General features: G+C 40.7%; 1 protein-coding gene across 4 annotated transcripts in view; it reads right to left on the bottom strand.

Moving 5' to 3' along the window:
- ARMT1 (acidic residue methyltransferase 1) overlaps window positions 1-16,569 on the bottom strand; it is a 30,820-nt gene extending 14,251 nt beyond the window's left edge. For 2 of the 4 annotated variants that reach the window (XR_009455381.1, XR_009455382.1), the window contains exons 1-5: window positions 16,444-16,569; window positions 15,105-15,210; window positions 14,217-14,458; window positions 11,177-11,342; window positions 9,280-10,751 (exon numbers count right to left, since the gene is read on the bottom strand). Coding sequence is in view for 1 of the 4 variants with exons in the window: in XM_059714105.1 (XP_059570088.1) it covers window positions 9,981-10,751; window positions 11,177-11,342; window positions 14,217-14,458; window positions 15,105-15,210; window positions 16,444-16,484 (1,326 nt within the window). In the remaining 3 variants the exon portion in view is untranslated. Of the gene's footprint in view, window positions 1-1,692; window positions 10,752-11,176; window positions 11,343-14,216; window positions 14,459-15,104; window positions 15,211-16,443 lie in introns of those variants that run through there. The other 2 variants (XR_009455383.1, XM_059714105.1) reach the window with 2 other exon arrangements.
- Between the last annotated feature and the right edge of the window lies 1 nt (window position 16,570).

Raw genomic sequence — 16,570 nt, 5'->3', positions numbered from 1 at the left:
CTGGAGGGGGTCTGGGACAGAAGTTCAATAAACCTATTTAACGTAAATCAATTAAAGCTGATACTATAGCCACCCAAGTCTATCTTAAACTGGTTTTGGCCATTTTAAAAGTAGTTTATGTGCACTTAACTTCTGTTGTGTTACAGATTTGAACTGGTTTTGGATCACTTATACCAGTTTGTGTAATTTCTGTCCCCAGCTTTACACTGCATGTAAAGCGTGTTCTAAAACACAGCAAGATGACACTGAATGGGTATGGGAAAAACTTTAAGTATGGTAAACATACCCAAACTCCTGACTCTGTTATAGTGGTAAAAAAATAGAACTTGGCTCTAAAGATTTGATAATTTCTAATGAAATAAGCAGTATATTGAGTGATCCAGTCTACTATGTACTAAAATAAGTCCATATAAACAGAATAGAGATATTATAATGAAATACTGGGTTCTAGGTCACAAAATTAATAATGATTGCAAAAAGTTGATAGTGACAAAGTCTACTAAACAGTGATTTCAACTACCCAAATATGAATTTGGAAAAAGTGAAATCAAAAAGTTTAGTAGGAAGAAAAATGTCTGTATCAAAATGGATTCTTCTTTAAAAAGATAATCTTAAAACACAGAAAATGTGATTCATAATTTAGGTCTCAGAAAAACAAGAGCTGATATAAGAAAAAACCTACGTATTTCTGGGTTGAGATTAATAAAGGTAACACTAAGCTTATTGTAGCCTCTGATATATTGAGATGTATCATTTTTTAGAGGGAATCATATCAAAATTTTTTTTTAAAGGAGGAAACTACTTGGGACAAAGAAAAAAAGGTAAATGGAAAAATCTCAGAGATTAAGTTTACACTATAACATTGTTTAGGTATTGAATAAAGTGGACTGAGAAACAAGAAACACAATGGGCCAATATCTATCCCATGTATTGGGGATATAAACTGTTTTAGGCCACATAGAAAGGTGTTACATTTCTACTAGGAGAACTGCCATGCTCCCAGTAAAAATTACCAGCATACAGGTGTTCAGTTTCTCATGGAGGAAACATGCACTCAAGAAGGTCTTTCACCTTGAGACTTAAAAGATCTCCCTCACAAAAAGGAGAATGAAATGCTCTCACTAGAATAAACACCTGTACATCTGACTCCTCTGTGATCAGGAGGAAATTGAGCAGCAGCCTCCCCTGTGACCTCAGCCTGGAAGGTTGGCAGGGGAGGATCTGCTTGCAACTGGACCTCTCCTGTGCTCTCCCAATCTTCTTCGGTCTGGGGAAGGAAGCAGGAGAGAGGGGTTGTCCACAGGCTGGAACACTTCTATGCTCCCTGTCTTGGGAAGATTTCAACTACTGCAAATTCACTAGAAATTCACAGCCATAAAAAAGAACTCCTGTCCATGGTCTTGAATACTACATGTGATACTATTAAATCTCATTCAAGTCTGTGAAAATCCATATTGCATCTACTTTTGTAATACACTGTCACCCAACTCATAAAATTGAGTCACCAAAAAAAGCAGTGATAAAGAAGAGTATCCATGGACCCTCTGTATTAACAGTTTTTCAGAGCCTTAAGCAACATAGACTAGAATCAGACTTAGGCAACTATGTCCACATACAGGCCAAATAGGTGGAATAATATCTGGCCAAGTGAGGTTAAATGGCAAGTATATAGTATTCAAGCAAAAAGGCATCTTTCAAAAGTGGAAATCCAGCCTTGTTAAAAACTATAGAAAGAACATATTATGGCAAGCAAAATACAGGAGACAAATCAAGATTAGTATTTCTTCTTTACATTTCTTAATTTAAATTAAGTATAGTAGAGCTCAGAAACCAGTGACAGGAAATGCGACTGTTTGAAAGTTATACATAGAACAAAAAAGGAGAGTTGAGTTTCTCCATAGCATACTCAATTTCATTGCATTAATTTTCACCAAAAGATGACAGGGAGATCCCAAACCATGCACTGCTTTTTGCAGGTACAGAAAGTGAAGAACTCTCTCTCCCCCTCCTCCAAGAATTTGAAAGTTACTATTTTATTCTGTGACAAAGAGGGAAGGCATAAACACAAGCTTGCACTAGAAAAAGTCTCAGGGATACTGAAAGACAGCCTTCATTATGTTAAATACAAGCTGTATTAACATTAAAACTTAAAATATACATTCCTGTGTATACATTTCCAGAATTCTTTGCATCTTAAATAACAAAGTGAAACAATTCTAGAGATAAAGTATTGCCAAATGGGACAAGGTTTGGTACAGAAAGAAAATAAGACAAAATTTATCCAGTGTGGATCAGCTTTAAAGTAATACTACTTGTTTTCAAGGCTGTATCCTAAAATCCAATTTTCAGTTAAAATCTTTTAGCCTACATAACATTTTGGTTTTGCAACCATTTAAAATGCTAAAGTTAAGAGTTTTGGTCGAAAGTTAGATAGAGTTTATTAAAAGAACCATGAATAAATTTTAAAAGACATTGCTACATATATGTTTTGACAGAAAGGAAATTCAAGTATATCATAAGTTACAGAAAAAATCCCATACTCCAGCAGCAAGACATTTTAAGAAGATGTTATATTATACTTTATTCTCATATTTGAGGAAGTTTTTATAAATGATATTCTAATCTAGTGATTTCCAGAAGATGCATAAAGTCGCAACAAACTGAACCTTGATCTAGAGTGGCCATTCTTACTTCTCACAACAAAGCCTTCAAGAAAAATGAAGAAGTCTGACTTAGAACACTTGTTTTAAAAAATGGAATTGACTTCTTATACCTTGGAGATGGATAAATTCCCTTATTCATTATAAACATTCAGATGACAGAAGGTGAGGCAGAAGAAAATTGCTTAAGTTCTACTCGGGACTCTATCTTTCTCTGTGTTGGGGGGAAATTATATATATAATAGAGGATTTAGAGTTGATAAGACTCAAAGGACTATGACCCTTCTAGGTTGCACTCTAGTGAAGCAGGTTTGTCTGTTGAAAGAGACCTGAAAAATCCTCAATTCAAATAAAAACAAAACCAAAATGGTATAAGGATATACTTCTGCCTTTCAGTGTTTACAGAAATCCTTTTTCTGAATGCTTGTTATCCATTTGTCTTAAAATATTACTTGCATCTTTTAACAGCCCAGAAGTCCTGAGTAAAACTAAAGCAATTTTCTTCTGCTTCATCTTCTGTCATTTGAATTTTTATAACGAATAAGGGAATCTATATATTTCCCCCCAACACACAGCTCACAGCCTCAAAGCGGGAAAAAAAAGCACGAAAACACACACACAACTACATCCCACAGGCAATAAACAGAAATGATAAATTAAGTGGCACTGCCCTTAAGTTAATACAGGCTCAGATGATCCTAGTACAGGGACTATGCCCCAGTGCTCCCGAGCAAAGCAGTCCTTGGCCCATGTGATCTAGGGGAAAAATTCTTTGTTGACTCAGCTTTGACCCTGAGGGTATAAACAAGACCCTCCAGCCAGGTACAAGTGGATTATAAAATACTAAGCGTGCTGCCAAGACAGACTGAAGTTTTCAGCAGGCATGAGACAAAACAGCAGAGAACAGGCAAGGCTGCAGATGCCAAGATAGCTTTGTCACTGTGGTTTGGAAATTCAAGAGCTAGAAAAATTCCCACATCTGGACCAAGGAAGAAGCAAAACACATAGCTCAGCACCTGCACAACAAGCACTTTCATCCAACAAAAGGATGGCTTTCTTGAAGGAAGGAATGCAATGGCATCACCTCTAAAATGACAAGATAGGGGAAAAGGAGGCACCACTTATTCGCTGCCAAGAACTGAACTGCTACCTTACATCCTACCTGTTCTACCAGACATTCTTAAAGCACACAAGACTGAAAACATATGCAATACATACGAGACATGGCATTTACTATACAGCTGTTCCAGATAGATCACTGACCTTAAAAATAGGACAAACAGCAGCTTTAAAAAGGCAAAGAACAGACTGACCAGGCTAGAAGCCTGTAACATGGCAGGGACAGACAAACCAGGAGGGATGTGGGCAGTGGGGTCCCCCAGGGCTCAGTCCTCAGACCTGCACTATTCAACATCCTCATCAGCAACTTGGACGAGGGGGTAAAAAGCACCTTGTTCAAATTCGCAGACAACACTAAGATATGGGGGGAAGTGGGCACGCTAGAAAGGAGGAACAGGCTGCAATCGGACCTAGACAGGTTACAAGGGTGGGCGGATGAGAACAGGATAGGTTTCAACACTGACAAGTGCAAGGTACTGCACCTGAGGAGGAAGAACCAGCAGCATACCTACAGGCTGGGGAACTCCCTTCTTGTCAGTGCAGAGGCAGAAAGTCATCTTGGAGTCATTATTGATGCCAAAATGAGCATGGGCCGACAGTGTGGGGACGCGGTCAGGAAGGCCAACCACACCTTGTCATGCGTCCACAGATGCATCTCGAGCAGGTCCAAGGAGGTGATCATCCCCCTCTATGCGGCACTGGTCAGGCCGCAGTTGGAGTACTGAGTCCAGTTCTGGGCGCTGCACTTCAGGAGGGATGTGGACAGCATGGAGAGGGTCCAGAAGAGGGCCACCCGCATGATCAGGGGTCAGCAGGGCAGGCCCTACAAGGAGAAGCTACGGGACCTGAACCTGTTCAACCTCCATAAGAGAAGGCTGAGGGGGGATCTAGTGGCCATTTACAAACTAGTCAGGGGGGACCAACAGGCATTGGGGTAGTCCCTGTTCTCCCGAGCACTCCCAGGAGTGACAAGAAATAACTGTCACAAGCTGACAGAGGCTATATTTACACTAGACAGCAGGAGGCACTACTTCACAAACAGGGCGGCTACGAGCTGGAACCAACTTCCAAGCGAAGTGGTGCTGGCTCCTACCCTGGGGGTCTTTAAGAGGAGGCTAAATGAACACCTTGCCGGGGTCGTTTGACCCCAGTACTCTTTTCCTGCCATGTCAGGGTGTTGGACTTGATGACCTGCTCAGGTCCCTTCCAACCATACAAACTATGAAACAGTAGCTACTTGTTGGCAAAAGCAACAAAACCAGTCACTTACAGAGGAAACAAACTTGTAGATTACTGACAGAAACTTTCCTAGACTAGCTGAGAGACCATAATATGAACAATGATACAACTTCCTTCCATTTGCCGAAGCAATCAATTACCCACCAAGGTAATCCTCCTAAGACTCAGAAGGATTCCCCCTCTCTGCTCCCCACTTCCGTCCCAACTATTCAGCCATGTAGCCAGTCATTTAAAAACTTAAGGAACACTACCAAGCCCACACTATACAGAGAATTAAGACACCAGTTCATAAATAGTGACAATAAAACGGCAAAAAACCCAACAACAATAAAAACATATGCTCAACAAAGCCTGGAAAAACATAAAACAAGGTACCATCGCTAACTTTTTTTTGCTGGGCAGGATTTGTGTTCATTGTGTTACAAATAAAGACCAAGGACTAGGTGGCACAAACAAGGATGCAGATTGGCTGTGTCAGGAGAACACATATTAAGAATTTACCTACTCGATTTCCCATAATAAGGACCTGGCCTACTGGAGGACACCAACTGATGAAGATGTATGGATGTATACTTCAGGAGGAGACATGGACACAAAAGGTTATTGACAGAGAGGATACCTGACTATCCACCTCAGCAAGTGACGCATGTAAAGCTCTAAACCCACTTTGCCAATTTGTGGAAGCAAATCTCTATGAAGACTTTGGCTATTTTTATCAGATAAAACGATGTGGTTGAGAAAGGAACTGTTCACAGAAAAGCCAAGATATCAGTTGCATGAGACCATGTGCTTGTTTTGCTTTTTAAAACTGTCTTCCCTGTTCTGCTGTTTCATAGTTCTCTCAGGGAGTTGTGTATGTTGCTGTTGTTTATGCTGTTTTCATAAGACGAGTGTTTGAGGGGTTTTTTTGCTCTGATGTTTATTGTGCTGCTGCATTATAATAAAACACAACAACAAACCTATATTCTTTGTTGCCTGCAGCACTTTATTTAAAGCCTTTCAAAATTACATTAAGCTGTATCAAAGCTGTTTCTTGTAATTATACAACCTGCTTGGTTTTTCATTTGTTTGGTTTGGTTTGGGGTTTTTTTTGTTGTTTTTTTTTTTGGGGGGGGGGGGGGTTGGTTTGTTGTTTTTGGGGGGGGGGGGGGTTTGCCTAGTTCTCAATTTGCCCTAATTGTCAGGGGAAAGGACTATGCCAATATCCAGAACCTACTGTTTTGTTCTTTAAAGTTAAATAATTTGTTCCTTCCCTACATCCTGCTCAGGACTTTTATTTAAAAAAAGGAAAGTAATCTTATCCCCTCCCTACCTCTTAGCTTGGCTAAGCTGACACAAATCAAGTTAATAATTTCCTCTTACACTATCAGCTTTCTATTTTGCTTTTATTCCTGGTATCCTTCCTTGCTCAGTGTAAAATTCAGCTTTTTTAAATGCAAGACATATGAGCATATATAATATTCTAAGTAGGGGTCTTACTAATAACTATTTATACCACTTGACAAGGTAACTTTCTCCGATAAAGATCCTATGCCTAATGCATGCTGGAACTGCATTTACCCTTTCAACAGCCATGTTATACTGACAGCTCATGTCTTTCTAGTATTAACTGGTACACCCAGCTCCCTCTCATCCTATGTGGCCTCCAGACAAAAGTTCTTCCTATTTGTTCCTAACTGCGTGACTTTGGACTTCACACTACTGACATTCATAACAGTATTTACTACTCAGCTCTATAGGGTTTATCCAAGTCTTCCTCTGCAGCAATCTAATTCTTCTTAAGATTGGCAATAACTACAGCTTAATATTATGTGCACATATCACATAGACTTATCTAGCTCCTGCATCAAGGTCTAATGAAAATAAAAAGAACTGGTTCAAAGACTGATCCCTAAAGAACACCACTACTACTAGCCTCTTTGCCTTGTGATAGCTCATTTTTTTAATATAACCTTGCTAAAAGAGATCATGACAAGGACTTATCCACCTTGTAATTATGATATTAACTGCAAACTTCTTCAGGTTAGCTAATAACTTAGGGCAGGGCAGCATGTAATACTTAGTTTAAAACTCGACTGGGTTCACTGCATTGTCCTTTGTCTGAGGATATTGGATTAATCTGATGCAAAAACTTTCTTTAGATAAACCCATGTTGTGTTTTTGTCCCTTCTTTGTTTACCTCCATATCCTTGATTCTTCTTTCCTGAAGAATAATATTATTGGTTCTAAGACCCTGCAGGATACTGAAGTCAAACGAATGTGCCTTTAAATGTCTACATCCCTTTTTTGACTATACATATATTTACTGTTCTCCAGTCAGGGTACTAGTTCCAAATTGACATATTAGTTGAAACGCGATGTCCGAAGGGCACTCTAGGGCATACCAGTTCCTCAAATACTTTGGGATAGATATTCTCTTGAGCCCTGTATTTAATCACAGTCCACAATTTATGCTTTGCTTCCAACCCAGGCAGAGCAAGCTTTATTACAGAAACCTCATTCCTAATTTGTACTCTACCATTGTCTTCATCCTTACTGAAGACTCAGACAAGGTATTAATTCACTATTTGGACTATTCCTACATTATCCTCAACTTCCATCACATCTTCAGTGTATGGCAGCCCAACTTCTTCCTTCCTAGGTCCCTTTTTATTTATGACAGAACTTATACGGATTGTTTTAGTTTTCCTTGTAAATCCAACTAAACTAAGACACTGAAGAACACTAACCAGTAACAATGAATGGAGTAGGTTTCTGGGCTGCCATCATTAAAGCCCACATCACATTGCATTTGCACAAACCGGTAAAAGAATGTTATACATGAACTTAATTCGATGCAAGACACCACTCATTACAATCCCCATAATTGTGCACCCCCTACTTTTTGGACCAGTATAACAAATGTCTCGTAGCACCTGAGAGATAAGGAAGAACTACGTCCACCCCCAATTTACAGCTAGGAAATTTAAATATCAACCCAGCTGCACAGAAGAATCTGTGCCAGAAATTTTCAACCCGATTTCCTATGTCTGGGCTAGTACCTTAACTTCTAGACCATCCTTCTCTCAAATCTTAAAAATTCTGAATACTGAAGTTTACAATTTTAGGATTCCTTCAAATTTTTTTCTTTTTTAATTACCTGCAAAAACCAAAATCCCATGACAGTCATTGCGAATGATTATGTGAATGACAAGTTTGAACATTCTGATCCACAGTATCACTGTCACACTTCAACATGGTAATTCACAACTGATCAGTAGGTTTCAATGCTCTATGACACTACAGGATTTTCATGTCCTATTTCAAATTTTAAGGACAGTGTAGAGATTACAAACCTTAAAAGACACACTTTCTTCTTCTTGCTCTGTCCTTTCTGTCACTGACCCTACCAGTTTGTTCTTGTCCCAATCCTTCCTCACTTGCACACGCACATGCAGGTCCATGTCTCAATCCCTATATAACTGTTCCACTTCCTCGGCATTCCAGAAAGTCCTCTGCCACTGTCTCCTCTTCACTCCAAACACCAGCAGCATAAAGAGAGGAAATTCTCCTTGTGCACAGTTACCATTCCTAGAACAGCAGCTCCATCTGCCAAGAAGAGACTACAGGAATAGCAACCCAGCAATCCCAGGCTGCAGCACGTCCAGGACAGATAGAATCTTTAGATAAATTACCTGGCAGCCCCCAAGCAACCTCTCAGCATGCAGAAACATTTTTTCTCAAGGTTCGTAACTTGGAAAAAACTTACCCAAACAGTACCAAGAGACAGCAAGATTCAAGACACTCATACCAAAGCAACCCCCTTTATCAAAGATCAAGTCCTTGCTCCAAACCATGGAGACATTACAGATTCTCCAGAAAATGTAAAGATTTTATTAAGTGGGGGAAAAAAATCTCTCTTTAACCTGTTTCTAACACACCTTGAAAAATTTTGCTGAAAATTTCTGAAAAAGTTGAAGCAGATACAGCAAGTACAATTCCAGCTGAAATAGTTAAGTTTGACAGTCATGATAAATCAGGATCTTAAAATGGAAGGAATCAGACATTACTACATGCAACATCTGTAATACAAGAATGGATCAACACTAAAATACTGAGTGAATTTATCAAGATGCTTGCTTGCACACAATCACGGAATCAGATAAACAATTCCCTCCATACTCGAACACAGACTCTTTCTTCCCCCATTTCCAAGTCTGCTCTTCATAACAAATGGGGCAGGCCTCACGTTCCAGGCAAACAGCTGTCTAGTAACACTCACCTGAGTCTTATGGTTCTGCCTCATTTATGTCTTCTTCGTAGGATGTAATGTCTCCCACCAAAGGATCCTCCCTTAATCCACTGCCGACTAAACCAAGCTTTCATTATGGTAAAGCCAACAAACAGAACTATTTGCAGACACAAAACATAAGAAATGGTTATCAGTTTTATGTAAAATGTTATTTGTAAGAGACAACTCAATTTCAACAGCTTTAAAATAAGACCCCGGCTGCAATGATGCAGAAACCCCAGAAATTAGTTTCATGCATTCCAAAAAACATGCATTTCCATGCAATGCATAGCAATTAAAAATGCTGGCCAAGGCTGCTAGAGTAGCACAAGGTGAAGCCTCTCCCTACAGCAGACCTGCATTCAAAGATCTTTACTGAATAACAAAGAACTTTTGTAAACAAATGAAGCCACATTCATATCTTCGAGATTTTCTGCTGACATTTTGTAAGATAAATAATCTACATTTTAATAATCTGTTAGCAAGAAAGAACTGTTGCACATCCGTATCCTTCGTAAAACGATAGCAAGCTACTTTGCAAAAGACGCATAATAGGTAAACTGAAAACCACTGATTTTTTAAAGCCAAACCTGACCAGTAGAAATAGTCAATACCCATGTAGCTGTCTCTGAAACAGCGCAATTTAAAAAGCTACCTATCAACCTTTGGATAGTTTATGAACTGCACAACAATCACACAGATGCATCAAATTGAATTATTCCATATTTTCCATTGATCATCCATTCAGATTCAGAAGTTGCAAGTTGTTCACCTTGCCCAGGTTTCAGACCAACCTGAATTTCAGCTTTTAGAGTTCTTATGCTGCAGAGAGGTGCAGGATGAAATTTGTTCAAGGCTTGATGAAATGGAACTGTAAACTCCCATTTTCTATCTCCTGTTAGTTTCCTATAGTTCAGATCACCTTTAAAAATAATTACACTTGATTTCTGCAGTTCAGCATACAAGTCAGGAGCAACCTGAGCCATACTAGAAAATTCATGTGGCAGAGTCCAAAACATGTGATCATGGTAAACCCAAACACCTTTTTTTAAATTCCCCTCCCAATTCATCCCACATCTAGACATCCACATATGATTAGCTGACTGCAGTTGCTTAAGAGTCCAGTTAAAATCATGCTTTGTGGTATCCGATACAAACCATGGAATATATTTTCCATGGAAATGGACTTCAGTAGCTAACTTTGATGACGACAAGAAGTTAGCCAGTACTAGATCAGTTATAAGTTCAAAACCAGCATTATCCAGGATTATGTCAACTCTTGTAATAGATTCTTTGGTGGTTGTCCTTTTCTTGGAATTTAAAAGCAGTGACCAAAGGTTTTCCATGTCATCCACCAAGATGAAAGATTTAAAATCATTTAAGGACTGCAGAAGGTTGGATTTCTGAGAGTTGTCTTCACCAGCTGAAATGGAAAGGTCACACCTATTTCCCCACAATGAAACCTGAAAAGAAAAAAAAAAAAGTACACATGCTAAATCTTACTGAAACCAGATACTAACGAAGGTCTTCATGTTGTAAAGATACTGTTTTAGAGCATAGAATGCCCTCATCCCCCCAGATCCTATGTTGAGGGTTCTATTAAAAAACAGATTTCAAGGAAGGGATGATTTCTGGGAAGGTAAACAAAATAATGCTCTCTATTTCCAAAGACAGAACAAGTATGAGATGGAAGGGGGAAAAAGAAAAACCCTTCTCTCATCTTTATCTTGGATTTGTTACAGTTAGGTTCAGTAAATATATGGACTCTAAACACAACAGAGAGAGACAGAGCTATAAATACTAGGAAGTTTTGGAATAAAAAGGCTGCATTACTAATGAAGGATAAAAATTAGTTTTAAAAACCTTTTCAATAAATCAGCACATTTACCTGCAACAGCTTAAAAAATTCCTCCTTAAGTTGATTTTCATTTAGGTCCTCTATGTTTTTAAGGAGTTCCTGCAAGTAAGTGCATACAGCAATAATAGCCTGTTGGGCTTCAAAAAAACTTTGAATCTTTGCTTCCATAAACGGATCAAAGTCATCAATAGGTGGACTAAAATAAGGAGAGAAAACAAATATGTAAGTATAAAGAATTTAATTTCCAATTTCTTCCCCCACAGAAGACATTCTGAAATTACAACCCAAGTTAAAACTAAAATTCTAAATCTGACCTTCTGTAGTTAACAAGACATACTGGCCCCAGCAGTATAAAAACCTGCCCTGACCAGCAGCTCAGGGCTACTTGCCCTCAGGAGCTTCTGAGGCCCAGCCACTTACTATCTGGGGACACTACCCCTTGTGTCAGCTAGACTGCTGAAGCAGCATCCCAAATGAACTTTTTAAAATACCGAGAGAGACAGAGAGAGAGACAGAGAGAGAGATCAGATGGGCACTGTTTTATTGCTATATTTACACTGTTAAAGCAATTTGGAAGCCTACCAGTGTCTCTGGCATCATCATAAAATAAATCCTAAATATCTATGTTTTAATGTTTGTTTTTGGTTCCCTTATCACATGGTGGGTGTGTGATGGGGGGATGTGGGTCTGTGTGGGTAGGTGTGGGGGGGGACTGTGGGTGTGGGGGCTGCTTAGGAGGGGTGAGTCCCCTGTCCCACACAGGGCAGAGCCCCGCCACACAGCACACAGACTACCTTGCCTGCAGGGTCCCACCCCTCCACCCCCAGGGGCTACAGCTCCCCTCCAACCCCCACGCTGGTCTCCAGCCCCATGCTTATTCCACTGCTCCTCTCCAGGCTCCAGAGGCTAGAAACAGCAGGGGAAGTCTCCAGCTCATCTTCAGGGGCTTGTCTCCAGGCTTGGGAGGCTGGACACAAGCAGGGGAATGAGCAGGAGGCTGGAGATGGGCCCCTGGAGACTTTCCCCTGCTGTCTCCAGCCTCCGGCTTATTCCCGTGCTCGCCTCAGGAGGCTGGCGATGAGCAGGGGAACATCTCCAACCCCCTGCTCTGTCTCCCGTCTTCCAGAGGTTGGAGACAAGCAGGAGAACGAACAGAAGAGTGATCAGAAGGCTGGATATAATTCAGGAATTTCCCAGTGGACTCCAGGTTCCTAATTGCTCCCCCACCCAGCTCCAGCCCCCTGCACTATCCACAGCTTACCAGCAGCAGCAGTGGTGGTGGGGGCTGCTTAGGGCCTCATGGCACAGTCTCCTGCATGGCACGGGGCAGCAGAGCTCAGCCCTGGCTGCCTGGCACCCATGCTGCCACACCACAAGGATGTGGCCCAGCTCTGCAGCACACCACGCACTGTCTCAAAGCTCAGGGGTGCTGCAGCTGTCACTTGGGGCTCAGCACCACTCAGCCCAAGCAGCCAGAGCTCTGAGAAAGTGCGCAGCACCCTGCCAGCCAGGCCGTGCCCGCATGATGCAGCAGGGGTGCCAGGCAGATGCGGAGGGGGCAAGGGCCAGCCACACAGATGCTCTGGCAGGCTACCAGAGCGTCTCTGTGGAGGACCGAACCTCTGGTTGCCCAACCATGCCCTGCCCCACATTTCCCCCCCCCCGGTTTTGTTTGACCATAAAGAAATCTAAAACCCTTCAATAGATAGATATTGTTCTTGAAATTTTCAACCAAAACATTTGAAAATTAGTGCACTATAGTATTTGTCTTTTGTTAAACTGAAACAAGAATTTTTAAATTTCTCACTTCCTGCAACATAGTATTCCTTTTGACAAATGACTCAATATTCTAAGTAAATCACAATACAATAATTGGGGGGGGGGGGGGGGAAAAAGAGATCTTCCAAGGCTACTGCATTGTTACAGATTTTCCCTGACAGATCGTTAACATGTTCTGTACATTTCCTGTGGGGACAGATTACACTGAATAGTACATTCTTTGAATAACTAAATGTACTAAGGGATTTTTTAGTTTGGAAAATTTGTCCAGGACATTTTACCCCTACCTGACTTCCAGAAATCTTTTTGTAACTTGAAAAGAAAAGTTTTAGAAGGTTTCTTACACACAGTAAACTTGAAATCACACACTCATTTTAGGCACCTTTTCTTGGTCAGAGTTCTCCAGAATATAGCTTAAAACTATGTATACAAAGCAGGCAAATATTTTTATATGCAGGGTAATATTTTTAAAAATGCCAGAGTCCTACTGCAAGTAAATGGAAAAGATTTCTGGAGTCTTGTGAGAAATGTCATACCTAAAAATATTAGAGGGAAAGGATATTAAAATCTGTAACAAACTAATTCTACTCTCACCATCATTTTCCTCTTTTAGTTCCTACCACTCCTCCTCTAAAGGCCATGGAAGAAGCAGCTATCCAGAATGCAAAGAGCCAATATAAACTCAAAATTTTAGATGTTAGACTTTTTTACCTGAAATTGGTTTAACTTTTTAGTGGGATGTACAGAAGAAAATATGGGGTCAATCTTACATTTCCTTCACAAGAGTGGTTACAGTTGAAATTAAACTAAGGGGTGGAAATGTTGCTAAAATACCATGCTAAGTAGTCTAGCACTGAAATTAACGGAAGATCCAGAAAGCAGATCACAGTTCTAAATTCTGCTAAACAGATCTACCTTTTCAGCTAGTAAGTCTCTAGGAAGCATTAATAACTTTCATATCAAGCTGTACTATTTTGCAGAAACCATGGAAATAAACTGCTCTGCAGCACAGCAGAATAGACGACACTAACTGGAGGAAATGAGAGACTAACTTAACGTATACTCCAGTATCTTAAGCATGAAAAAGAGGAATAAAATGTCCAACTGTCTTGAGGAGGCAGAAGAAGAGAGATGGGAAAACGGTGTGCATTTAAGATGGAACAAAATTCTACCTTAAGCCTCAACTATTATCCCTTTTTCTCCTCTGACCATATTCACACAGACAACAAATAAGAACCACATATAGATTAATACTGTAATAAAACAGAAGTAAGACTTCCATAATACTTACTTATGAATTAGTGCTTCATGAATTCTACGGTACATGTAACATTCTACATATAGCCAAGGGGACTGAAACCAGCTTGGCTGTCCATTTCCATTTGATACATTTCTTTGATATTCTAGGTACTGGTTCCATATTGGAGTATCAGGGAGCTCATCATTCAAAGGGATCATTGGTTTGTCCGTTTGCAATTCATTCCGTAATTTAGAGAGGAAAGATATAGCCCTCTTCTCTGCCTCAACACCTTTCTGAAATCGAACAGAACATAAATGTCTCCATTTTGAACACACTTTTTTTTGGAAAGCCATGTACTTTATGCCAGCTCAACATTGCTAGAAAGAAAAATTAATTAAATCTTAGTAGTCATAACTGTTACAAGCTCTAAGGATTTTGCACTAAAGTAGTTCAAGTAATGCTCACCAAAGCTTTCATTCCGTATCGGAAATACCAAGATGTTTCATACACATGTAAAAGAGGACTATACAGCATGAAGGCTATTCACCTCCATTTTCAGCTCGGAACTTCTCCTTCAGATAGTAACTATTCTGTTCAATCAAGTGGATGGTTCAATGGGGGGACAACAGCAGCTTAAAATGTTGGCTACCCACCCAAGACCCAAGATGAACATGTGGACAGGAGAAATCAATAAAGTCACAGAAGAAAGACCACAGAAAGGTTCATAAGTGGCAAGAAAAAAATGAAATAGACAAAAGGAAAGCAGCAGCAGCCAGGAATGTGTAGGCAGAAGGAAAAAGAATTAAGAGGCTACATGGGTAAACTGTGGAATAAAAAAAAAAAAAGAGGAGAGAATGGGAATAAAAGGAAAGCAGAGAAGAAAACTGTGTTTAGAAAGCTCTCAGTAAGACAGCGGTAAAAAGACAACACTATTCTTACCTCCCCATGTTTTTCAAAGAATTCATTTTTATGTCGATGTAAAGTATCAATAACTCTGGTTAAGATCTGGGGTAGTCTATCTTTAATTGTAAAATATGCAAATGATCTAGAAAGAAAAAGAGCAAAGCATTGTTTACTCATATTAACAGAATTAATGTCCCTACGGTAGTCATTTTCTCTAAGAAGTGCCCACTCTTAAAAGGACACCTAACAGTTGCTTTTTCTAAGTGCCAAAAAGTGCCAAACTTGGAAGTCCTCCCTCCCTCTCCAAAATGAGCTCGAGCTTAGCTTTTCATTGTATTCACCTTTGGCAAATACAACAATGAATTCCAGAGGAATGTGTGCTTGCCACACATTCCCACTATCTAGATTAGCTTCTGTGACTCCTTTATTCCTATGGATGTATTAATGTTTGTTTGCCTCTTATCCAGCACCGCCCCCTTTCCCTGCTTCAGACCCCCCTCCTACCTACACCCTGATCTTCTGCACTTCCTTTCACATCTTCTAAGTGAGCTTCTGCTCAGAAAAGCATATGTATGTAGGTAGGTAGGTAAGGTAGATTTGCACCTCATGGACTAACTATCGCAGACCTATCTATCTAGTCTAAAAGGTGCAAATCTACTCTGCCTAACCAGAGACAGAGCCAGAGATGGCCCAGGCTAGCTAGCTTGCTATCTCTAATCTCCATCTCAAATCTACCGTGCCTATCTAACTACATAGATGAATAGCCAGATACAGCCCAAGCTACCTCTACCTTGGTTAGTCTGTAAGGTGCAAATCTACCCTGCCCATCAATCTACATTGATCAATACAGCACAAGCTAGCTACCTAGACGGATACAGCATGAGCTAGCTAGCTAATTAGATCCACCTTGCTTAGTCCGTAAGTGGACTACCAAAATTGAGACTGTGCAATTTCCACAGAAATTGGGTTTTGGATGGGGTCCGCGAAAAATGGGAGGCTCACTGCAAAACATTTACCAGCCAGCAGAGAAACAGCCAGGAAGCCCTGCAGCATCCTGGCAGAGCAGGGCTCCAGCTTCAAGCAGCCCTCCTGCCCCACTCTGAGACTACAAGGCTTCCCAGCTTTTTCTCTTCGTGTGGGCAACGTTTTTTTGTTTTTGGGTTTGTTTGTTTGTTTGTTTGTCTGGGGGGGAGGGGGGGTTGCAGCGAGCCTGCCAAAGTCATGAAGCCTGCTGCTTAGGGACGACCCGAAACTGCGGCTTAATGACCCTGATTAAGCCTGGGGAAGCCATTAATCCATGCTTAATAATAACACACATTCCATTTCCGCACCGCGTCCAACCCCATTTTCCGCCCTCCCCAGTCCCCTGACGGACCCCTTGAACCTGCCCGACAGCGAAACCGGTGCTGCCGCCATTTTCTTCCTTCTCACCGCCCCGGCACCCCGCCCGGAAGTGACGTCATCTCCCCCGGGACCGTTGGGAGCCGTGGGCGGGCCAGGCC

The sequence above is a fragment of the Alligator mississippiensis genome, chromosome 1, assembly GCF_030867095.1.
Source record: "Alligator mississippiensis isolate rAllMis1 chromosome 1, rAllMis1, whole genome shotgun sequence".
NCBI classification, from domain to species: Eukaryota; Metazoa; Chordata; order Crocodylia; family Alligatoridae; genus Alligator; species Alligator mississippiensis.
This window is presented reverse-complemented; position numbering and strand designations above follow the sequence as displayed.